Source organism: Periplaneta americana, chromosome 8 (genome assembly GCF_040183065.1).
Source record: "Periplaneta americana isolate PAMFEO1 chromosome 8, P.americana_PAMFEO1_priV1, whole genome shotgun sequence".
Lineage (NCBI taxonomy): Eukaryota > Metazoa > Arthropoda > Insecta > Blattodea > Blattidae > Periplaneta > Periplaneta americana.
This window is the reverse complement of record NC_091124.1, coordinates 17,777,701-17,798,942: the sequence shown is the minus strand read 5'-3', so window position 1 is coordinate 17,798,942 and position 21,242 is coordinate 17,777,701. Positions and strand designations below refer to the sequence as shown.

Sequence of the window (21,242 nt, the reverse complement as noted above, 5' to 3'; positions counted from 1 at the left end):
ATATTACTCGATGTCCGATACTACCCGACTCTCCCCTATACCTTTTAGCAACCAAGGGCATAATTCATTGAATATTTTTCTGCTTTTAAGTCATGAATATCCGAAATCTAGTGCTGAGACTCAAGGGAGTTCTTTATTGCGTTTTAGGTGTAACCAGGGAAAAGTAAACTTCAGGGAGAAGGAGAAGCAGGTGTTGGATCAGATCCTGGGGCCAGGGCGCTACGACGCGAGGATCCGTCCCTCAGGGATCAACGGGACAGGTGAGAAACAGTCATGATTGTGAGAATGTGTATTACAGCTTAGGGATGCTTCTCAAGAGCAGGGGTGTCCAAAAATCTTAAGATTTCTTTGTACAATGAAAACTATAATAAAAGAGAAATAACTTTGTAATTGTCGTTTGCCATCCGTGCATTCGTATGGTGCGTGCCTTCTCTGAATCCATACTTTTAAAGCCTCAACTTCCTATGTGGTGAAGTATTTGTCCTTGATTGCTATCAGTAGTGGTATTGGCTCATAGAAATCGCGCGCCGTCTTCAAAAATCACATTTTATAAGTTTTAATAAAAGTCAATTGCAAGGCTATTTCTCTTGAACTTTGCTTTAGAGAAATATAATTCCATTTTTATTCCGCAATGAAGCTCTTAAATAATAGCACACCGAGTATTTATAAAGAATCATATAGGCATATCAATGTTTTTAAATCACTGATAAGAAATAACTGAAAATGAAATGGATAATATAACCACTGAAATAAATTTAACAAACATTTAAAAATCCAAAACTCCTGATACGATGAAAATGTAAAATTATTTCAGATTTATTTTGTAGTGCAGCTTTTGGAATTCTTAAGCAGATTGAATGAAATTATGATCTCTTAATTTTTTTTATACCTGTGCATATTTTAAAATCCAGAGAAATATAGTTAACGAGCGTACTACATTTCCATAACTCAATTCAGTAATCTTAGGACGTCTACCATGCATAGGCACATCCCTGATAGGACAAGTAAGGATTACGCAATATTCGGTGCCATCCACCTCTTTAGTTTATTATATCTATGAACATGGGAGTAGTAAAAATTTTGCGAAATATATGAGAAATTATTTATACCGTGAAATTACAATACTAAAATTTATACTTAAAAGTCTTAAAATTAGGAATGTGAACTCAGCAGTTATACAATCATAAAGGCTTGTCAACAAAGTGCGTTGTTATTATTTCAAATATAAATCTTACGAAATTCATGGTGACCATAATGTTAATATGTCAGATTTTCTGTTGGTAGTTCCATTATACGTGGCATTTTTATTGATCCTTTTTCACCGTTGTAACTCGTAATTTTTTTTAATTTTCTGTCAGGAAAACAAATATGGGATTTTGTTATCCGTAAAAGTATTACAAAAATAACTTCAAAATAGGCTACATACATGCGTTAAAAATTCAATACCACAAGACTAAAGTAATAGAAATTTCGCCTTGAACTGCTATTAAAAGAGGGGTGATCAACTAGTTCTCTTTATACAAGGACACGTTCGCTGCACCCGAGCAGTACGTCTATGCGAGAGGAGATTGTCCCAAACCTTACAATGCGAACGTTGCTCTTTGTCGCTCGTGGCTGCAATGAGCGCACACAATGCCTCGTAAGGGCAGCTGAGTTGGTTACCACTGCATTAAAAGGATGGTACATCCGTAATTTATATGATTATTTCTCATCAGAGGTGACGAAGATTCAATTACAGATATGTCGTCCACGTAGGGATTTGTTTTGTTGTGTTAGTTCGCACTAGAGTTGAACAACGATCGGGAAAGCAAGACTAACAGCGCCCGCAAAGTCGAAAACCCGCACGACAATGTTGTATATGTCACGTTGTTGACGTAAAGACTGCTTGTGAGTGTTTCGAGACTTCGGGACTCGGGAATGAATGTCAAGCAGCCTTGAATCGCCCCCAATCTTCATTTAATTACTAGCCTCTTATTAAAAGGCTAGGAATTTTTTTCGTATTTTTTAGATCAAGTGTACAATCTCAAGTAAAAAAATATTTACGCTTTATTTAATGTTATGTTTTATGTTTCTTAGAAATGCAAATTTATTTGAAAAAAAATTTTTTTTTTCTATTTATATAACCATATGTAATAATAATAATAGAACCAGAATATTTTGATAACTAAAATACTGTTCTGTTTTTTCTTTTTTGTCTCAATTAAATATTTATAAAGGTAAAAGGTATCCCCGTAACATGCCATGAAGGCACTTGGGGGGCATGGAGGTAGAGCCCCATGCTTTCCATGACCTCGGCACTAGAATGAGGTGGTGTGGTCGGCACCACGCTCTGACCGCCTTTTACCCCCAGGAAAGACCTGGTACTCAATTTTATAGGAGGCTGAGTGAACCTCGGGGCCGTTCTGAAAGTTTGGCAACGAGAAAAAAATCCTGTCACCACCTGGGATCGAACCCCGGACCTTCCAGCCCGTAGCCAGCTGCTCTACCAACTGAGCTACCCGGCCGCCCCCAATTAAATATTTATAATGTTATTTATTTCAATGATGTATGTTATTCAAAGTTACGAAATCTTTCCACGCCGACCAAATGCTATTTCGAGAATGATGAACAAGACTCGAAGCGCACGGGAGTTACGAAACGAGACTCGAAAGACAAATGAAACGAACATAGCTAGCGAAATCGGCAGTTAGTTTTGTTCATCTCTAGTTCGAACGTGTCTTGTCGTGTAATAATATAGCGAAATTTTGCTAACCTTGGAAATATAAAATTTTTGGAGTTCATCCAACATCAATAAACGCTTGCAGTCAAAGAATTGGACACCACTGCTTTAGAGTAAGATGTAGGTTATAATAATGGAGACTGTTTATATTAAAATAGTTTTTAGTCTCAATTAATACGCTATCACCTCTTGATATATCATTATCTTTCTGTACTTTACTTATCTGGCAGCTGAAGAATTTCGTTTCTGGCTAGCAAGAGCCTATAAAGTGAAATTCATTACTTGAGATGGCAGGATGAAGTCTGATAGAATTGAATTAATAAAGATGAGACATGACTGGTTAATGTAACCTGGAGCATTCTTGCATATGCTAGAAATCTTCCAGTTCTATTTTTGTTCTAAATTAAGCCATGATAACTTTTTTATTAATATTGTGTAGTTAGCAATGTAGGTATACATTTTATTAATGTTACATGCATGAAAACGTGTTACGTACTGAAAACATAAATTATATTTTTAGCCCTCAATTGACGCTTATAGTTATTTAACGAGAAGCAGAAGTTTTAGGTTTCATGAAATGAAAAATGATCTAGCGATTATGGTAATAGAAATGTATATAGAGTGAACCGTAAGTATTGTTATTCTTTGAGATATTTGAAATAAAAAGTCGAATACAATTTTGTTGGTTTTTGCTTCCTTTTCGAGATAAAAATTGTTTCATATGAAATATTTCATAGCGGTTTTGGGAAAGTCATTGATTTAATTCTCAATATGCTCACTCAGTTTAAGTGAGCAGTTAATTATAATACTAAAATATCGAAAGAATTTCAGTTTTGTCCTTGAAATGTGCAGAAATTCGATCCGAACAAATGTAACTTTTCGTTTTTTAACGGAATTTTTCAGCGTTACATTTGTTCGGATCTGCAATTTAAAAGGATAAAACTAAAATTCTTTCAATTATATTTTATTGTCATAGCAGCCTACACTGCTGTCTTAAATTGACTGAGTATATTGGGAATTTAATCAACGGCTTTCCCAAAACAAGGCTCTAAAACAATATCTCGGAAAGGAAGCTAAAAAGAGCAAAATTGTTTAAACTTTCTGTTTGAAATATCTCACAGAAAAACACCTGAAATTAATGGCGTTACTTATGGTTCTCCCTGTATAGGCTCAAGTGTGATGGAGACCCAAGTTTTTGGGTATGACTGCGTCATGTATTGGACGATAAATAAAAAGGAATGTTTAGAACAAAATTAAATTGCGATTGAAGACCGTTTTTGCAAAACTTGCTAACTGCAAAATTTGAAAAATTGAGATTTTGATGGATTCGTTAACATAAGGCAGGCCTCTACATGATGTTCAAGGCGTCTTAGTAAAATTGGGTTATTTCTCTTCATTGTAGTGTGTCAAAGTGTGATCGTTTATTCAAAACTTGCTTTCTGCTATAAGTAAGACATACAGCAAAACTTGCTTACTATAGTGTTTTGTCTCTCCTGTAAAATTTAGTTTTTTCAGTTAGCAAGTTTTGCAAAAACGGTCCTCGATTCCGGACGTCCAGATATAAGTTCGATACCTAGTTTAGTGGCAAGTTTATTCGTAGGTTTATTTCTTGCGCTATTGAAACCGTTCAACTCGCTCAGTGCTGGTAATTTTGGGCTTGTAGATTCCTTTTGACGTACTCTTGCCTCCTGTTGAGATTTTCGCCATTTCTTATTACGTTCATAAGCGGATTTGCATGGTATATTCAAAATGTAGGTTTATTCTTGAAAAAAAAAATATTTACTTAATTTCGCGTTGAACACAGTAAAGTCGCACTCTATTAGATAGATCTTTTCAAGCGCTTTACAACGACATCAAACATGTTACGTCAACCGGATGCCGAGATAAATTGAGGGAATGCTGTCGAGTGGACGAAAAATGACGTTATCTTCAGGCATCGCCATGGAGAAAAAGGAGAGGTGCACGCGACGTCATTGTATATAACCGCTGCCAGGCTCCTTGCTCTATAATTATTTATAGTAACATTATTGCAAGTCTAGTATTTTAAAATTTAGCGATTTTCACTATATCATTATTTTCGTAGATTTCATAGCCCGAAATGCAACTTCTATACTGAGCCGAGTTTATAGATATAGATCTACATAAAAAAAATCATCAAGGACACTGTACGGTGAAACAACCGAATGTTTTCACGTGAAATACGTCTGAGGGGTTCGTCTGAGATAGAATGGCACTACAAAATTTGTTTTTTTTTTTACAATATTTTATTTATCATTGATAATAAGCTTTAACGTTGGAGAATAGAGTCTATGAAATAAAAAGTACGAAGTAAATGGCAATGAGTTGACGAGGTTTCTGAACTGATTGCCGAGAAATTGAATTAGAGTCGAATCTTCGGTAATGTTCACTGGATTTCCTTCTTTTTTTTTCTTCTTTACGTTTCCGGTATGTTTGCTGGTTTTTCTTGATTCGTTAATCATTTTTTTATTTTGTTACGCTGTGAAAAAATATACAGTTTACTCAATTTACTTTTCGCAAACTAAAATGTTGCTACTTTAAATTATTACAGGCATTCCTTACGACCCTCAGAAAAAATATACAATTTAATAAATTATTTTGCAAACTAAAATGTTACTACTTTAAATGAGTACAGGCATTCCTTACGACCATCAGAAAAAATATACAATTTAATAAATTTACTTTTCGCAAACTAAAATGTTACTACTTTAAATGATTACAGGCATTCCTTACAACCCTCAGAAAAATATACAATTTAATAGATTTACTTTTCGCAAACTAAAATGTTACTACTTTAAATGATTACAGGCATTCTTTACGACCCTCAGAAAAAATATACAATTTAATAAATTTACTTTTCGCAAACTAAAATGTTACTACTTTAAATGATTACAGGCATTCCTTACGACCCTCAGAAAAATATACAATTTAATAGATTTACTTTTCGCAAACTAAAATGTTACTACTTTAAATGATTACAGGCATTCCTTACGACCCTCAGAAAAAATATACAATTTTATAAATTTACTTTTTGCAAACTAAAATGTTACTACTTTAAATGATTACAGGCATTTTCTACGACCCTCAGAAAAAATATACAATTTAATAAATTTACTTTTCGCAAACTAAAATGTTGCTACTTTAAATGATTACAGGCATTCCTTACAACCCTCAGAAAAATATACAATTTAATAAATTTACTTTTCGCAAACTAAAATGTTACTACTTTAAATGATTACAGGCATTCCTTACGACCCTCAGAAAAATATACAATTTAATAAATTTCCTTTTTGCAAACTAAAATGTTACTACTTTAAATGAGTACAGGCATTCCTTACGACCCTCAGAAAAAATATACAATTTAATAAATTTACTTTTTGCAAACTAAAATGTTACTACTTTAAATGATTACAGGCATTCCTTACGACCCTCAGAAAAAATATACAATTTAATAAATTTACTTTTTGCAAACTAAAATGTTACTACTTTAAATGATTACAGGCATTCTTTACGACCCTCAGAAAAAATATACAATTTAATAAATTTACTTTTCGAAAACTAAAATGTTACTACTTTAAATGAGTACAGGCATTCCTTACGACCCTCAGAAAAAATATACAATTTAATAAATTTACTTTTCGCAAACTAAAATGTTACTACTTTAAATGATTACAGGCATTTCTTACGACCCTCAGAAAAATATACAATTTAATAAGTTTACTTTTCGCAAACTAAAATGTTACTACTTTAAATGATTACAGGCATTCCTTACGACCCTCAGAAAAATATACAATTTAATAAATTTACTTTTCGCAAACTAAAATGTTACTACTTTAAATGATTACAGGCATTCCTTACGACCCTCAGAAAAATATACAATTTAATAAATTTACTTTTCGCAAACTAAAATGTTACTACTTTAAATGATTACAGGCATTTCTTACGACCCTCAGAAAAATATACAATTTAATAAATTTACTTTTCGCAAACTAAAATGTTACTACTTTAAATGATTACAGGCATTCCTTACGACCCTCAGAAAAATATACAATTTAATAAATTTACTTTTCGCAAACTAAAATGTTACTACTTTAAATGATTACAGGCATTCCTTACGACCCTCAGAAAAATATACAATTTAATAAATTTACTTTTCGCAAACTAAAATGTTACTACTTTAAATGATTACAGGCATTCCTTACGACCCTCAGAAAAAATATACAATTTAATAAATTTCCTTTTTGCAAACTAAAATGTTACTACTTTAAATGATTACAGGCATTCCTTACGACCCTCAGAAAAAAATATACAATTTAATAAATTTACTTTTCGCAAACTAAAATGTTACTACTTTAAATGATTACAGGCATTCCTTACGACCCTCAGAAAAAAATATACAATTTAATAAATTTCCTTTTTGCAAACTAAAATGTTACTACTTTAAATGATTACAGGCATTCCTTACGACCCTCAGAAAAAATATACAATTCAATAAATTTACTTTTTGCAAACTAAAATGTTTCGTTAATCATTTTTGATTTTGTAACGCTCTGAAAAAATATACAGTTTAGTCAATTTACTTTTCGCAAACCACAATGTTACTACTTTAAATGATTACAGGCATTCCTTACGACCCTCTGAAAAAATATACAATTTAATAAATTTATTTTGCACACTAAAATGTTACTACTTTAAATTATTACAGGCATTCCTTACCTACAATTTTGTTGTTGGCTCATTCCGGAGATAAAGTTCTTAATAGATAACACTACACCCACTTCTGAAGGTTGTTGCATTTGATATTGCGCATCTTAAACCAGTAAAATCCACGCACCCTGCGGAGATTTTCAAAACCACACAAAACTTGTCTCTACTCTCATTTATTTCGGCCATGAAACCGCAGTAAACAAGATTTTGTCACGCTTGGCGGCCAGTATACCCTGGTATACCCGCCATATGACCTGAACAATAAGACGTAATTCTACGTCAAAAATCTTGGAATTATTTGTCGTGACACATAACTGAGTTACAGTAATCTGTCATAAAAGTTGGGACGCTGATGTTCATTAGTTTAAATTGTGCTTAGCAGTCACCACGGTGAAATAGTGATCCAGTCTGCAATCGACCGCCATGCGGTATATGTGTTATCGGCTGGCAGGCCAGTGCATGCCCAATGTCTCACTCTAACCAATTCCACTGACGCTACATAAACTCGCAATTTGTACTGCGTCGTTAAATAAACTATTAATAAATAATGTATAGATTCCCAATTGGATTAAAATTCACTTCATTTTGTGATGAAAAATTAAATATATCAATTCATTGTACATGTGCTGAAATACCTAAAAAAACAGAAGGTCCTTCCTGTCACTGATAAGAAATGAAGAGACTGCATATAAGTATAATCGGTTGTTTAATGCCAGCGGAGAAACGCGACGCTTTCAAGGACATGTGACGTCATACTGAAGCTTCGGCGAATATAATCATAAGTAAAAGTTGTTCCTTTTAATGTCCATGCATTCTTTGACTCTTCAAAGTTTGTAAAGAGAATTCCACGTTAAGAAAAAAGCATTGAGTATATGGGGCTATTTCATCGAATGGTCAGTTTTCAAAGAAACGTCTATCTATCACATATATTCTACAATGTACTAGGCAAGGTCCATAAAACCAAGGCTTTTTTCTTAACGTGAAATGCTCTATACTAAACTCACCTATACACTGTAAGTCCATACAAATGTAATTTTTCAATTCCGATAAACTTGCATACTTTCATGTAATGGACATGATTGAATTAGAAATAGGATGCGAAACTTACGGACTTTGCCCTTTCAAATGCAAGTAGCGCTAATGTAGAAATTGATCTTGCTGCCATCTGTTTTACGTGGGAATACTAATTACTCGATGCATCTAGCAGCGCACCAAGTGGCGAAAGTATAAGTAGATGCAAAAGACATTTTTTGGAGCCAATAGGAAGATGAAAAACAATAATGTGAAGATCCTGATATGTAACTGAGAAAACACATACTATGTTGTACACTATCTTGTAATACAACATATTAAAACAGACCATATTATGAAATTAACAAAAAAATAGGTACTAGAAATTTGTCATTTACTATCTAATATTTTATCACTATCACCATTGCTAGCTTTGTTTTCTTTCTTTTTTGTCTTGTATAGCTCGTTGAGAGCTCTATAGTGTTCTTTTTATCCTGTTGTCCCTCTATAGGGCTTTAATTTAATTTGTATTATTTTCATCAGTGTTTGTATTTTTTGTATTTCTGTATCCTATCTGGTAGGATGGAAGAGAAGGCCTAATGGCCTTTATCCTGTCAGAAATAAATAAGTAAGTAAATAAATAAATACATACATAAATAAATAAGTAAATAAATAAATAAATAAATTTTAAAATATATTTCACAACATTATTTGAAGAATATATCTGAGCTCCTATATGAACGTTGTTCATAAGATGGTGCCCTCTATTATCCCTAAAATTTTGTAACAAAGTCACAAAACACCTTGCATATAATTTTGCATTTTAAAGTTACATTTATTTCATCGATTTTTTGCTATACCCAATTTAGGTCTAATCTATTAAAATTATATTCTAATTATTTTATCCAATTCTATTTAGTTTTCGTCGAGTACAAACATTTTATGCATTATTTTCTCGATATTATTGTGGCCTCTATCTGCATTATGTATCTAATACCAATTTTTCTAACTAAAATTGTCCCCATGGTACTTCCATGCCCATTTCATACCTAGAAGCTACGTGTGAAGGGCTCCAAAATAATTTTATTTACAAAATTTGGATCTTATTCTGTCAGTATATCGGGATAAGTTATTTCTCGTACATTTAAAGCATATAACAAATTCTGTTCTTACTAGAATGCTCCAGATAAAATTAGTCGGGATTTTTTCGCCCACGTTGAATTTTTATTCTAAATGATATCAACATTACAAAGTGTAATAAAATAAAATACTATTAGTATTTACAAATTCATCGACATACACGCATAATTTTAGGTTTATAACCAATAGCTTACCGAGAAGCTTTTAAATACTGCTCCAGGATTCTCGGCGAGGAATGGAACCCTTCTATAAATGTTTGTAAATCTCTCTTAATTTCTTGAACCGTGCGTATATATGATCAAGAGTTAAGGGGATGATTAAATACGATGTATTGAATGTCAGAGGTCAAGTCGGAACTGTAATCAACAAGTGACAGTGCTGCGCTCTCGCGTACCTGACTGGTACTAATTCTGACATCAGGCTCCTGGATGGACCGATACGTGTGTTATACGTACAGTATGTAAATGCATGCAAATCGCGCACACGTTGCTATGCAAAATGTGTGTACATACGCCCGTACGCAGCATTAAAAGTACAATTCCTGTCCACAGACTCGATTAGATCGAATCGATTACGGTGACGTCACTGTCACTATGTCCACAAAGAGGAGGTCGCCCAGGGGCAAATTGTGTCGAGTTAGACTAACCCCCTTCTGCATGGGCCATGCCTGAAAATAGCTCCACAGAAGACGATTTTTATATGCAAAGTTTCAACTCATTTTACCCGACTTTTGAAGATACTGAAGTCGCAGTACAATCAGCTGAGGCTACGAACCCAAAGGACGGGTTGTTCGATGCGAAGGAAAATCCTTCAGGGTGTCCACCCAAACCAATTTTTAAAATTCCTTGCATACACGAAGTAATTTTTACCGTGACGTTACAATTTATTAAATGAAGCTGGTTGAATAAGATATAAATGTTGCAATAAATATTTACGGATCCCATGGAATGCCTCAAGTATAGCAGCCAGATTGGAAATGGGGATGGAGGGTGGTAGGGGAACAATATTAGTTAGGAAAGTTAAGTTTTTTTGTTATATTGTAGAGAAAGAAGAAAATGATATCTGGAAAAAATGTGTAAGACACCTACAAAAGATGAAAACTAAGTCAAATTCGATAAAAGAATTAGAATATAATATAAGTAGTTTAGGACTAAATTGATTATGGCAAGAAATTGGGGGAATTAATATAAATTTGATTGGTGAAATTATAATGAGAAGTAACGAGATAGTGAGACAGGAAATGTTTAGCAGTTTAAATAGTTTAAAATCATTAATAAATTACAAAGAAATGAAAATCATATGGGGACAGGAAGAATATACAAAAGTTAACAACAGGGAAGAAAGGATGGGAGTAGCGTGGTGGAGATTGGGAACTTGGAAGCTAAGAAATAGAAGAAGAGACGTATGTCCTTTATGTAATAAAAAAGAAGATGCATTACACATTCTGCTGTCTTGTCCAGAAAATGAAGGAACAAAAAAAATTTTTTATTCAGGATCATTACTAAAACTAAATGTAGAAATAGCATATAAGAAATTGTATAGAAGAGTAAACGGAAGAAAATTGAGGGAACTCGGAAAATTTTTGTATATAGTAAAGAAAAAATGGGAAGGTAAAACTAAAATATAAGCATATGTATATAAGAAATATTAACCAAATGGAAAGAGTTTCTGTTAATAAATAACTATAATAATTGCATGTAGTATAGAATATATGAAGAGTCCACTGCAAGAATGATGGATGTCATTTGGAATACATTTTGCAGGAGAAGCAATTTAAAGTTTGAAATGCTTAGCGCTTAAAGCTTAACTGTGATTTTCCGATCATTACTGGACAATGACTATCAGTGTTAATGCCATATAACTCTGTATGTACATTCTATATGTCTTAAGCTATGCATTGACAGTGTTGGTTAATTTTCGAGAAGAAAGTGACATCCATTATTCTTGCAGTGGACTCTTCATATGGTAATAGTTACGAATAGTAAAATGTAGTTAAGGGTGGTTGCCTGGAAAACAGAAATGTAACATGATCACTATTAACAAATGATCCGTGACCTTGTCTCACATCTCACGTTAGCAGCATATGGTAACGCATGATTCACATTGGGGCGAGACGTTTTACCAAAAAAAAAATGCATCTAGCTCCGCCATCGTTCGAAAACGGACCTATGTTCATATGAACTTTTTCACTCAAAATGGCCTAAGATGTCGTATACTAAATTTTTTACCTTTCCTCATGAATCACTCGTGGGTATATGTGATGCGGGATATTGCATTGTGGAACTTTTGTAGGTTTCATTCAGTTTAATTTATTTTTAAACAACATAGCACACTTGAAACCGAACCTAGTGAATGAAAACACTTCCATATTTATTAGTGCGTAGTTTTCTTTTAACTGCTGTAATCCATGTTTGTCGATTTTTGGCTTTAGCGACACAAAATCAAGAGCGCCTAGAGTTTAAGCAATCCTCACAATAATTGATACAAGTGAATGCTCTGAATACGCGCGGTGCAATTACACTGAGAACACCATGTCTCCTCTAATTGAATAGAAATATAGTAATTAGAGAAAAATAGTGTTTTCTATAATATGATTGGATTTTCGTAACGTTCTTAAAGCCTACATGTAGACTAAGTTCCACATTATTTCTAGGAACGTTTCTATTGACGTTCACAAACCATTTCTTGAGAGCACGCAGAGTCGATAACGCAGTATCGAGCTTTCATGTGAAATATGGAAATTTTGTAAACAGAGCGCGAGCGATAAGAAGCCCTCGGGGCTCGTGATACGCAAACCCGTACCCAACCTTCGACCTAATCACACTGCAGCGCAAACCTGCATTCAAATGTTTCGTGCAACAATGTCAACCACACATTTTAAATTGTTTTCTAGAAGAAAAAAAACTTCAAAGCAATGAATTTATTAGTATTTTATAATTCTTAAAAGCAGTTGTTGTTCAGTTTTATATTTTTATGAATTCCACATAGATTAAATGATTCCTTTATCAACTTGTGTTTCAAAAGTAAGCATATGAAGTACTATAATATGCATATTATAATTTCTGACCAACACAAACACTTGCATTTATCGCCCATTATTAATTGTGGCAGATACTGCTAGCATGGCCACACAAGTTACTACCGTTGTCCACGAGATATTACCAACATGGCATTTTCAAGGCCATAATGGAGAACAAACCGGTTATAACTAATTGCCGATAGCAGCGCACTTTGTGCACAGCACCACCAAGCGGACTATAAACATTACTACCTTAACATTCCAATTTATGGCACATTATAATTATTTTACGTTAGTTTTAAATTTGCTATAAACTCCTTTGTTATTTCCCAGCACATAACCGTTAAATACAAAGTATATTATAATGACACCAAATTTAAATAGAAATTTCCTCAACTATATGAACTTCAAATAAGTAGGCTAACATTTTTTCTTTGTATCCCGTAAGTTATATGTTTCATGATCAAATCTTATTCCCTCCAGAAATAAGATTGAGAAACGTTAATGTAATTCTCTGCCATACTTTTTTTTTTAAACTTACATGTAATACAAATATGACCGCGGTTAAGGCTTAGTAGATAACGCGTGAACTACCTAAATAGATACGAGAAAAGTTTTCATTTATCGTAACATTTCAGTTCCCTGAAAATACCAGGTTCCAAATAACAATTCCGAAATAACAGTACCATATACTGAGTGTTTTATGAGGAATGTAAAATACATAAGGATAATGTAGTTTTGGTTAACCTACATCGATTTAACCAGACATACCTATTTCCGAAGTCTAACGGTTGGGGAGAAATTAAGAGGGACTTACTGGAACACCATGCGGTTCCGTGTACTCTACTTAGCCTTAAATTGGCAAAGCTTCACACTAGTTTATTAAACCTTGTCGGACCGTAAAGAAAACAACTACCGTAATGTCCATATTTTGTATGTTGTACAATATCAGGCCTGCAGAACTCGCAAGTAGGGGAAATATGACGTCATTCTCACTCCACTTCTATTGGGGATGATCACTTCCGCCGCGGGAATGAATGTTGATGCAGCCGAGCGTAACCGCACAGGTAGAAAAGGTGGGTGGGGCAAGAAAGGGGAGGAAAGCAGTCGCTCTCAAGAGCTACAATTCTGCAGGTCTGTACAATATTATACTATTGTGGAATTTTAATTTTCCTACCAATTTTTTTTATTGTCCTATTAAAATTATAACATATAGCCTATTAACCTGTTGTATCCTATAGGATACTTTGCCAATTTAAGGGTTAACGTGTTACGCCACATATTTTGCACTGTGAGCACCCCAACGTCAGCGCAACATACACAACTAAATACACATTCACTTGACATTTAATTCGTGTATTCGCTTAGTGAATATGTAGACATGCTTTTTTGTTTATGGCTTTTGTGACGGCAATGCATTGGCTGTTGTTAAAGAAAATAGACGACATTTTTCCCAATCGAAGGGTTCCATCTAGCTGTGTGTTTTCCATGTTTACCAGATGTTATCTGAAACTGGTAAGCTACCGAGTTTCACTGAGGTCGGAAAGAGAACCGATACCGCCAACTGATAAGAATTTACATTCATGGAATGCATAAGAAGGGCAACTTTAGTAATTCGTTTTGTGTAATTATTTTATTTTCTTACTGAGTTTCTACTTTATTGTGAAATAAATTTATTGGAACAACACAAGATGCAGCATTTTCAATAATGTATCATATTACATTGTTCTGAAACATAGAAATACGTCTAAAATGCCTATCTTCATTTAAAATACAATAACTTCCCCAACATTATATTTCGAACGTACGTGTATCAGGTTAAATCGATGTAGATTAACCCAAACTACAGTATCCTGAAGTGTTTTATAATCCTTCTGAGAAATCCTGCATAACTACACGAATGCACAGTGGTATTTTGGAACATGTAGGCTACATACGACTAGTATGTAATGTAGTAGTGCTATTTTGGATTATAAATGACCACATACTTCCTTGTATGGCATGTGATCCAGTAAGACGTCATCAGATGAGTAGTGGTTGTGTGTTGGATTTTCCATAAATAAATTATTCTTGTAGGTTCTTGAAAACTTTCTCATTATTTCAACCTACACAACAAATTAAATTAAAATAATTCATTACTTTATCGCATATAGCAACTATTTTATTAATGTAAACCATTTTCAACAACCATATTTTAAATTCTTATCTATAAGACACATTTACCAAAATTCTTCTTGTGTTCAAGATCGAAGTCCCGTCTAATATTGTAATGATTTATATAAAACTCAAGTGAAAAGTTGAGGCATTGAGCTTTATCTTTATTCATGATAACAAAAGAGGCTTGTTCCCATGTTTCTTGGAAGTTAAAATGAAACTGACAAATTTAATTTCCATATTCCACCATTTTCATAGCCCTGATTAGAACGCTATGGTACAGAGTTCAATCTCTGCTTGTTGTTGTACGTACACGCAGACAGGTAAAATATTTGTGGAAGAAACGAAGGGGTGGTGTAGAATGACCTCGCGAGGGAATATATTGCCCATGCCTGATCTTAATGACGTTTTCACGTCTCAAGATGTTAAAATTTTATTGGAACCATTTCTTCAAGGTTTCAGTTTTTTGGGGGTGATTGCACAATATATACGTACTAGTGGCTTGTGCAGCAAATGCTGCAAACTAAGTTCATTAGACGTTCAAATAAACATTTTTCAGATTTATTTTCAATGAAGAATACCAGACATTCGGAAAGTTATTTGCTTCCATAACAATAAAAGATCTCTCTCTCTCGAGCCAATACTGAAGAGAACCACGCATATAAATATCTACACCACACCGCCAATAAATATATGAAAAAGACCCAACCCCACTTAATTAATAATTATAAAGATATTTGATTTTTAATAATATTAACTTACGTAAATTTTATAGTTTTCAGTAACATATACTATATATACTATATAGCCGCCACTCAGTAAAATATAGAAATCAAAATCTAATTTAAGTTATTCTCTACATCTACTTACATAACCCCAAAACGTTTCACTTTCATATCATCAATATAGCATTAATATGTATAATTAATGAAAAATAGTCACATCACGGCATTAACTACAATAATATTTTATTTCTAATAGTAATAATGTCATCAAACCACCTCAAGTTTTGTAGTTTTTAATATACAATACATAGCTGCACCCAGAAAATTATACACCACAGAATCGAACCTGTAAATTATTTTTAGTAAGTTAAGTTTTTAATAACCAATTTAATTTGAGCTCTAAATATGTCAGGATTCTTGCAGATCATGGCCTTCGTATAATATTGTTTACTGTAGTATGTGTTTTTTTTTATTCTGAAATGCAACACGGCCGACTTGATGCTCGCTTCGCTTCTCCTTTACAAAAAAAAAAAAAAAAACGAAGGGAATATCAAGTCGGCCGTGAATGCTATTAGCTAGTTCTCAAAACTGACGACAGATGGATTTTGGAAAATAGGAAAATTATGTTTAAAAATTGACATTTCACTGAAAACTACTATTTTTCCGAAAAACTTTGAGTTCCAAGCTTCAAAATGAGGGGTCATTTATTAAAATCCGTCCAGCCGTTTTCCCGTAATTTCCATTACCAGTTCAAATTATATATATATATATATATATATATATATATTATTTTGTTGCTCAAATGTAGAGATTTAGCAATTGTACGACTATTCAGTTCAATATAACTATTCTCCTAGAAGTATCGCTTGATACATTTTCTTGGAAATGGAAGTTAGTAATAAGAGCAATCCTTGTAGTTTTAACGATGGCAATTACTCTGGGCATTTTAACGCTAGAATAGTGTCACGAGAAGGATAAATTTTCTAACGAATGTCGTCATAATTACTATTTCATATTCATGAGCTTCAATTCTAACAATCGCTTTAATCATTTCGCTACAAGGAAAGAATAAATAAATAATGAGCATTACATTCAGTCTGGGCACTACGTCATTGAAGTGAGATACTATCACGCATTATGCGTGACCTCCTAGATAACGGGTACTTCATTAGCGACACGGTGCTGGTATCGGCACGCTGTACGTACCGTGCAGAATGCTATTGCAGGAAAATCCACAACCGTACAAAGGCAAGCATTTTTCATATCTTGTTTTCCCCGTCTAGTTGACCTTAGAATTTGCTCTGTTTCTTTAAAATGCAATTCTTTGGTTTATTCAATATTCTAGGCTAGGGCATTCGAGAAGTAATGGCAACATAGTCACTGTTTCACACTAAATTTATTTAGGTTACTTTTGGCTTTACATACTTCAAATATAGTCTCCTGCCATGTCGCTTTCAACCATTTTGCGATAGTTCCGTATGGTGGGACTTCTTCCCACAGGCTTCTTTTAATGCTTAATGCCTTTTTCCTTTTGACATCGCTTACTATTGAGAAAATCCTTTCAGATTCCTCATTTGAATGGGGTAGTGTCAGTACTAATTTTGCGAGTTTTCCTATATTGGGGAATTTAATTTCGCTGTTGAAGTCTTCAGCTTAAATTACTAAAAAAAATCACCATCAAATTTAAAATATTACCAAAAATGCCCTCAAAATTTAAAAAATGACAAAAAACCTAGATTAAAAAATCACTTATAAATTCATTCATTCATTTAGTGTTCTGCCTAAAAGCAACTCTTTCAATGCAAACCCAGCTTTCTACAGTCTTTCCTGTTTTCTGCCTTCCTCTTTGTTTCCTCATATGATCCATATATGAGCCGTTCAGAGCAGAAGTGGTGTAAGTCAAAAATGGATAATGAGGGTTAAAGTAAACATTCTGTAAATACAGCGCAAAGTAGCAGTTAATATTCAGTTTATTTAAACTATTACTAGTCAGTGGATATCAAGAAGGACATATTAATTGCTATTTTGCGCTGTATTTTACAGAATTTTTACTTTAAACTTCATTATCCAATTTTGACTTACACCACTTTTGCTCTTAATGTCGTCTGTCATCTGATATCTTCTTCTGCCCCGAACTCTTCTCCCGTTCACTATTCCTTCCAGTGTATCCTTCGGTAGGCAGTTTCTTCTCAGCCAGTGACCCAACAATTTCCTTTTCCTCTTCCTGATCGGTTTCAGTATCATTCTTTCTTCACCCACTCATTCCAACACAGCTTCATTTCTTATTCTGTCTGTCCACTTCACACGTTCCATTCTTCTCCAGATCCACATTTCAAATGCTTCTAATCGCTTCTCTTCACTTCGTCGTAATGTCTATGTTAAAACAGAAAAATGACGTACGAGTAAAAACTACATTTCTGTATCCAAAATTTATATATTCACGGGCGTTGCGAAGGATGTAAAGAAAAAAGATGACATGTCCTCAAATTCCGCGCCCTGATGATGACGACGGCTGTAACAATGATGACGGCGACTGCGAAAATGATGACGGCGACTGCGAAAGCGATGACTACTACGAAAATGATGACGTGAGTTACGAAAATGATGACTGTGACTACAAAAACCATGACGACGGCTATGGCAACTGGAACGGCAATTCTGACAACGGTGACGGCACTACGACAAAGGCGACGATGACAGCAAGACAACAAACATGGAATGTGTCCAAGGTCATACAGTTTGAATCAATGAAAATGCATATTTGAGCTAATTTCGTTAAGAAGCTTGACGATAGTCGTTCGTTTCACTTTTTCCTCGTTTATGAAATAATTATAATCACTTGAAAATCGATGCTACTTATGCCGCTTCTTGCGCACACTCGGATCCTCGTAGTTCCGCTTTTATCTTCAGAATACTAACTAATTACAGGAATGATACACCGGAATAGTTCATTCTTTATCTGTAGTATTCTTTTACCCTTAAAACTCAAGAATTATGGTATTTTACAAACAATTTCAATTTAGGGTAACTCTGAAAATATTAGGATTAGGACAAATGTTTATATGACATTTTTTGCTCCGTAAGGGACGGTAAATCCTCGTGAATCACCCTGTATATTTACTTACTTATTTATACACTTACACATATACCAAAATCATATATTAATTTATTTATCGTTTATTCTTACCTACTTACATACACAGGGACATCATTTTATTTTTACTTCAAATTTTATTGTACCTGAGTTTTTGAATGTACTTCACTCCCACCCCCTCTACTAGCAAACTTGCAACCGTTCTCCACACAGAACCAAGCTTATACAGTCAAAGTCGCCTTACGGTCATAGTGAACACAAACAGTACTGAGTTAGTGAGTATATTACGTTTCAGAAATATGTTCGCGTTTTCCAGTGACGAAAGAGTTTTCAATATTGAATCATATTTTTTTTCGCATAGGTACTGTTGTCCGTTTGCCTACGTCCCATCCCGATTTTCCCCACCCGCTTCTGCTCGCCCGTCTGTAAAGGCTAGTGGCTGGGCTGTCTTAGCTCTTTTCTGAAAACATTAATTTCTGTTAGGAATTGGACGTCTACGTAATATTATACAACTGTTTAAAATAGCTTAAATAAAAGGGCCTCGTTAATTAATTGTCACGTGATTTCCCTCTTTTTTACGACCCTGCGACATAACCACTTGGACGGACAGGAGATAGCATGTCTGAGTAATTTTATATTTTCGGACGGGCAGAAGTGAAGATTGAATTTACAGTACGTAAAGTAATCTTTTATAAAGCAGGTACAGAATTATTTCAACATGAGTTACTAGTACGAAGGACAAAAGTGGTATAACTGGAATTAGGTACAATAGTCTGTAGTGCGATAATATGCAAAAAAGAACTGAAGCGTGTATCGAAATGAATGCCCACCATTTTCAAAATTGTGTTTAAATATCCATATTATTATTATTATTTTTCAATTTAATTTCATTCTTTATAATGTATGCCAATGTGCTGTAGACAGTAGCCTATAATATGCACTGCATAATGAATACGTTCGAATGGACAGCTCAATTCGTGAGTAAAAACACTTATTGTTAATACAGATTAAAGAAAAACCTAATGAAAATTATCAAACTGAAAATCGTGATATTTCTTAGTTTACGGAAATGGATGAACTATTTTTCTTCCCTCCTATATCTAGTAAAGTGATTTATTTGTATTTTATGTCAGTATCATCTAACTCCAATCGTGAAAGGGGGTAGCAAATGATGTTTCCGCTTTTCAGCCGTTAATCCAAAGGTATAGCCAGGTTAATATTTGAAATGTTAGTAAAATAAAATGATGTCCCTGTATAATCACTTGAAAATCGATGCTACTAATGCCGCTTTTTGCGCAAACTCGGATCCTCGTAGTTCCGCTTTTATCTTCAGAATACTAGCTAATTAAAGAAATGATACACCTGAATAGTTCATTCTTTATCTGTAGTATTCTTTTACCCTTAAAACTCAAGAATTATGGTATTTTACAAACCATTTCAAATTACTGTAACTCTGAAAATTTGGGATTAGGACAAATGTTTATATGACATTTTTTGCTCCGTAAGGGACGGTAAATCATCGTAAATCACTCTGTATATTTACTTATTTATTTATACACTTACACATACTAAAATCATATATTAATTTATTTATCGTTTATTCTTACATACAGTACTTAACAAAAGTTTAAGACCATGAGCAAATTTCATATAATTATTTCCTGGTCCTATATTTTTGTTTCTATTTCCCTCATGAATATTTTGTCAATTATTTGGACTGTGAGACATCTATCGACGCAAAGAAAGTAAAATTATGCCATTTAGTTTTCGAGTTATGATTTTAATGAAATATTTTGTTACTGTAAAAAATGCTACATTTATAATTACGGAATAATTTATTCATGCTAAACCAACATGTTTATTGTAGTGATGATTTTTTTCAAGCAATTTGAGAAGTGTGAGAACACACTGGCACCAGAAAGAAAAATTTAAAAAATTTTATTTTCGTTTTATAATTTTTTGCATATTTTTCCAAAATAAGGAAAATAATAGTAGAAATAACGTTAAGTAAAGGCATTCATAGCTTCACTGTGGAATAAGCTAACGTAACCGGACCTACGCCAATCGAAAGTACGTGATTTCGTAGTGAAGCTATGAATGCCTTTACTTAACGTTATTTCTACTATTATTATTATTTTCCTTATTCTGGAAAAATATGCAAAAAATTATAAAACGAAAATAAAATTTTTTAAATTTTTCTTTTTGGTGCCAATGTGTTCTCACACTTCTCAAATTGCTTGAAAGAAATCATCACTACAATAAACATGTTGGTTTAGCATGAATAAATTATTCCGTGATTATAAATGTAGCATTTTTTACAGTAACAAAATATTTCATTAAAATCATAACTCGAAAACTAAATGTCATAATTTTACTTTCTTTGCGTCGATAGATGTCTCACAGTCCAAATAATTGACAAAATATTCATGAGGGAAATAGAAACAAAAATATAGGACCAGGAAATAATTATATGAAATTTGCTCATGGTCTTAAACTTTTGTTAAGTACTGTAGCTAGTAAAGTGATTTATTTCTATTTTATGTCAGTATCATCGAACTCCAATCGTGGAAGAGGGTAGCAAATGGTGTTTCCGCTTTTCAGCCGTTAATCCAAAGGTATAGCCAGGTTAATATTGGAAATGTTAGTAAAATAAAA

General features: G+C 33.5%; 1 protein-coding gene across 4 annotated transcripts in view; it reads left to right on the top strand.

Moving 5' to 3' along the window:
* The window catches only part of GluClalpha (glycine receptor alpha 1), a 475,474-nt gene that overhangs the window by 333,640 nt on the left and 120,592 nt on the right, over nucleotides 1-21,242 (top strand). For all 4 annotated transcript variants that reach the window (XM_069832489.1, XM_069832490.1, XM_069832491.1 and 1 more), the window contains exon 4: nucleotides 148-260. In XM_069832489.1, the coding sequence (XP_069688590.1) occupies nucleotides 148-260 (113 nt within the window). The remainder of the gene's footprint in view (nucleotides 1-147; nucleotides 261-21,242) is intronic.